Source organism: Limulus polyphemus, unplaced genomic scaffold (genome assembly GCF_000517525.1).
Source record: "Limulus polyphemus unplaced genomic scaffold, Limulus_polyphemus-2.1.2 Scaffold1190, whole genome shotgun sequence".
Taxonomy (NCBI): Eukaryota; Metazoa; Arthropoda; class Merostomata; order Xiphosura; family Limulidae; genus Limulus; species Limulus polyphemus.
In genome coordinates, this window is record NW_013666800.1 from 108,696 (window position 1) to 113,395 (window position 4,700).

The 4,700-nt window shown below is 30.3% G+C and overlaps 1 protein-coding gene across 1 annotated transcript in view; it reads right to left on the minus strand.

The window, feature by feature from the left end:
- The window catches only part of LOC106462519 (lysine-specific demethylase 5D-like), a 75,328-nt gene that overhangs the window by 64,075 nt on the left and 6,553 nt on the right, over positions 1-4,700 (minus strand). Inside the window, exons 4-5 of the mRNA XM_022389814.1 lie at positions 1,809-1,871; positions 288-464 (exon numbers count right to left, since the gene is read on the minus strand). Of these exons, the coding sequence (XP_022245522.1) occupies positions 288-464; positions 1,809-1,871 (240 nt within the window). The remainder of the gene's footprint in view (positions 1-287; positions 465-1,808; positions 1,872-4,700) is intronic.

Sequence of the window (4,700 nt, forward strand, 5' to 3'; positions counted from 1 at the left end):
TGGTTCCTGTAGTATGACATGATGATTGTATGGTTCCTGTAGTATAACATGATGATTGTATGGTTCCTGTAGTATAACGTGATGATTGTATGGTTCCTGTAGTATGACATGATGATTGTATGGTTCCTGTAGTATAACTTGATGGTTGTATGGTTCCTGTAGCATAACGTGATGATTGAATGGTTCCTGTAGCATAACATGATGATTGTATGGTTCCTGTAGTATAACACAAATCACAGTAATCAAACTGAAACCTGCATTAATGGCATAATGAAAACACAACTTACTGTTTCTCCTAGACTATTTCCACTTTTAAATAAATCATAAGGATAAAGAATACGCTCATAATGCTGCCTCAAGAGGGACCCAATGCTCTTTCCTGGTTGATACCCCATTCTGGCAGCTACTTTTGCCCATTTCCTCTCCTTTATCACTATATCCATACCCCCTTCTTGCTGAACTATCTAACATATGTATAATAAAAATAATACAATTTTACCTTGGCATGTTTAATCAACAAACTAAAACAAATCTAACATGCAGTCATCCTTAAAATAGTCAGTAATGGGAAAAATTTTCTCTTATAAAAAAATATATATCTATGGAAATGAAATCAATAGCAGATATTTATAATTCAAAATATAATGTCACCCTTATATTTTACATGTTGTAGATGTTATACATGAGTGTACATATACATTAAAATTATACAAGTCAGTTGAGGCAATGATAAAAGTTGAAAATTGTGTCTTTCTTATTTATTTATGTTTTATTGAGTTAAGTAAATATTAACATCAAAAGGAAGAACTGCATTAAAAATACCAAGCCAAAACCGGTGATGAAAAGCATTTTAATTGTCAAAATAAGCCTTAACAACTAACAAAATATACTGCAGACAGTGGAGGGTGATATAGATGTGGGCTTGGGCATCCACATCTTGCTTTTCTAACTCATTTTTATTTTTCTTACTTAAGTTATCTTTATTCTTCTTTCTTTAACACGTGAGGCTAGTGAACGAAGGTTAATACTAGTAGATCGTGGGTCCTACTTCAACAATCACCTCCAATACCAAGAACACGTCTTATATCCCACATTACAGATTGTGTCCTGGTGATCTTTTCAATTTATGCAGCCTTTTTGTTGTATTTTTTGTTAGTTGTTAAAGCTTGTTTTGATAATTAATATATAAATTAAGTACATAAAAATGGCACAGTAACAACTATATGTGGGTGATGTAAATCAGCATAGCAAAAAGTGAAGAGAGTGTGCAAATAACAAATTCACGCTTTCTCATTAATATATTCCCTTCCCCATTTATATCACCCACAGTTGTTGATGTACCATATTTATGTACTTACTTATACTTCACAACAAAAAAACTAGACCTTTTGTTTTTATAACTGGCATAACATTTGTTTGTCTTGTCAATGCATGAATTATGTATGTGTATACATATTCATTTATATATACACACATAACTTAACTTCAAATTAAGGCAGTATTCAAAAAGTATTCAAAACATTCTACAAAAGTTAAGAAGTAATGAACTATACAAAATTACTTTTAATTATTAATGTAAAGTTTTATTTGTCTTGGATTTGAATTTAGCAGGTCTAGCAAGGCATGCCTAAATTACAAATGTTTTCTATTATTGCATTTTACTTCTAGTTCAGAAACAACTTATTAAAAAATCTTTGCCATTTAGTGTTAACATTTCTAATCATAGCTTCTCTTCCACTAATGTCACTCAACAACAGTAAAGAATATGTATTTTATCGTACTGCAGCTGTAAGATACATTAGCTTTACCTTATGGAGCAAGTAAAGATCCATGAGCTTCCTTTCAACATTTGGAATTTTAAGTGAAGAGCCCTGGAAATATCAGAATTTGTGGTTTAATATTCAAAACAACCTATAAAAGCAATCATATAAATATTTCATTGTTCAAAGTTATAAAGAATTACCTAAAATAATGTGTAAAATTAAAATAATTGCTATAAAAGGGTTATTGAGAAAAAATAAAGTATCAACATTATAAATGTTCATTTAAACTAGTCATATGCAACACTATTGGTACGAATCACTTATGTAAAATTGTTCCACAGAGTTTTAAAACAAGTCTTTAAAAAGAATTAGTCACAGAATGAATAGCTGAGTTTGAAATTTTTTCCACTCTCAGGTTCACAACTCTTAAGTAAAATATTCATGAAAAATCAAAGTCACATAATGAACAGATTATTAGAACATTTTCTCCTCCAAGTTTTACAAGTCTTTAATAAGGCTTTTATAAAGAATTAAAGTCCCATAATGAACAAACAAGTTAGGAGACTTTAGTTTGTTTACTCATACACCTTGTAGCATTTAATTAAGAACAGTATTACACCATTAAAACCATAACTATTTATTATTGTAAAAACAAAAATACCTTTGTTTTATGATAAATAATTGTGGTTTGATATGTAATTAATTAAAGCCATTATTTATTGATTTAAAGTTCAAAATTCAAAAATGTATATCTATAATAATAAAAGTGCCTCTGTATGTGTGTGTGACCACCATAGCTCCAAGATGAAAGAACCTAGAGACCTGAAACTTTGTACACATACCAAGGGGATTCTGAGGGTATGCACCTGGGTATTATTTTTCAGCTTTTTTCTATAATAATAAAAGAGCCTGTGTGTGTGTGTGTGATTGCTATAGCTACAAGAGTAAAGAACCTAGATACCTGAAACTTTGCACTCATAATGAGGAGATCCTGAGAGTATGCACCTGGGTATTGTTTTTTTAGGTTTTAGCTTCCTGAAGTTCTATAGAAAGTTTCATATTTGTTTTCTAATTCTCACTTACTGAATGAACAATATATGGAAGTTTTCTGCCAAATACTCTTCATCAACACAAACATTGGAATAAAAATACAAACCCAAAAGTTATAAAAAGTGAATTGAACTAAGTTTGGGAGACAGCAACACACAATAGGAAGAAAAATATGAATCAGAGAAGATTGTAGAATTTGGAGAATGAAAAAAAAATAAATGAGAAGCTAAATTAAAACTAAAAAAAAGAGTTGAATATAATTAAGTTTGGGAAATGGCAACAGACAAATCAATTAAAGAATAATGGAGATGTTTGACTGATAAACTGAGGCCTCTGAGAATCATGAGGGGACCTTAGAATCCTGTAGCAGAGCATGGGTATTTTATGCTAGTCATTACATATAATAACCACATATTTTATCTTTAATACTCATAAATTTAAACATTAAAACTTTAGCATTACATAATTGTTGTGGAAGAGTAAAGGAAATGTTGAAAGATATAATTATAAAATAATTTTAATATTTTCCCTATACCCAAGGAGCCGTAGAATTGGGATTTACAAAGGCAGCACAGGGCAAATAAACACACAAACACACACACAAATAATTGAAATTATGCTGTCCAGGCATAATTAGGGTCATTTAAATTACAATTTAAATCACCATTCACAAGAGAGTTCTTCCTCTATATGAAATATAATGCCATGAGCGTTTTTCCAACAGAAACGGTACACCTGTGCCAGAACAAATAAACAAATTTTCAAAACTATATTCTGTATATAATTTTAGTTGCAAGTTCATGCTAGTTAATTAATTTTAAATTACACTAAACTTTGTGTTGTAATCATCATTGCAAGATGTATAAAAGTGACAGCAAGGATGGGTGTCAATTTTTGGGTTATTGGTCAAATGAGAGAATCAGGTTCATCAATATTATGATAAGACTACTCTTAGCTCAGCTGTGAAGAACTTAATAAACAATGTTCAGAAAAATCATGATTATTTAGTTTAATTACAAATTGAAAGACATTTGTAAATAAAACTCTTACATTTCTTTGAACAATAGATCGATTTAAAACAAAGCAGGTGTTCCTTTATGACATAATCAATTTTGCTTGTAATTAGCTATAATTTTATTTTTTCATACAAACAAGGTATACATCTCAGGTTTTTAATTACAACCAAAATGAAACATGTTCTTGCATCAACCTACAAAAATCAAGAAAAAAACTTTTTCAGATGGAAAAGTGTAAAATACACTTGACCAAAACTTAAACTTTTGTGACAAGATTATTTTTCAATCTAAACATGCCAAAGACTTATATATATATATAACAATCTGCATTTAAAATCTAATGTTGAAATGGAAATTCTGATTTCTTTGGCCATAACAGTATATTATTCACATGTAGGCCTAGGCCTAACACTAATATTACTATTAGTACTACTAGACATAGGAGTTATTGTATTATCTTCTTCCATAGGCCTAATTAATGTCATGGACACGAGATCCATAACTAGACAAAGATTCAACAGTTTTAATTTTGTTCTTAATGAACTCTTGTGTTTCACATGTGGCTCTGCCTCCTCATGTCAAAGTTCATTAACACAAATTACAATGCTACAGGAACCATACAATCATCATGTTATGCTACAGGAACCATACAACCATCAATTTAGATCGTAAACTGTTCTTACTGGTTGTTACATGCCCTGCCACATACCGTTTAGATCAAAACCTTTTTTTACTGCTAGTTACATACCCTGTCACATACTGTTTAGATCATAACCTTTTTTTACTGCTAGTTACATACCCTGTCACATACTGTTTAGATCATAACCTTTTTTACTGCTAGTTACATACCCTGTCACATACTGTTTAGATC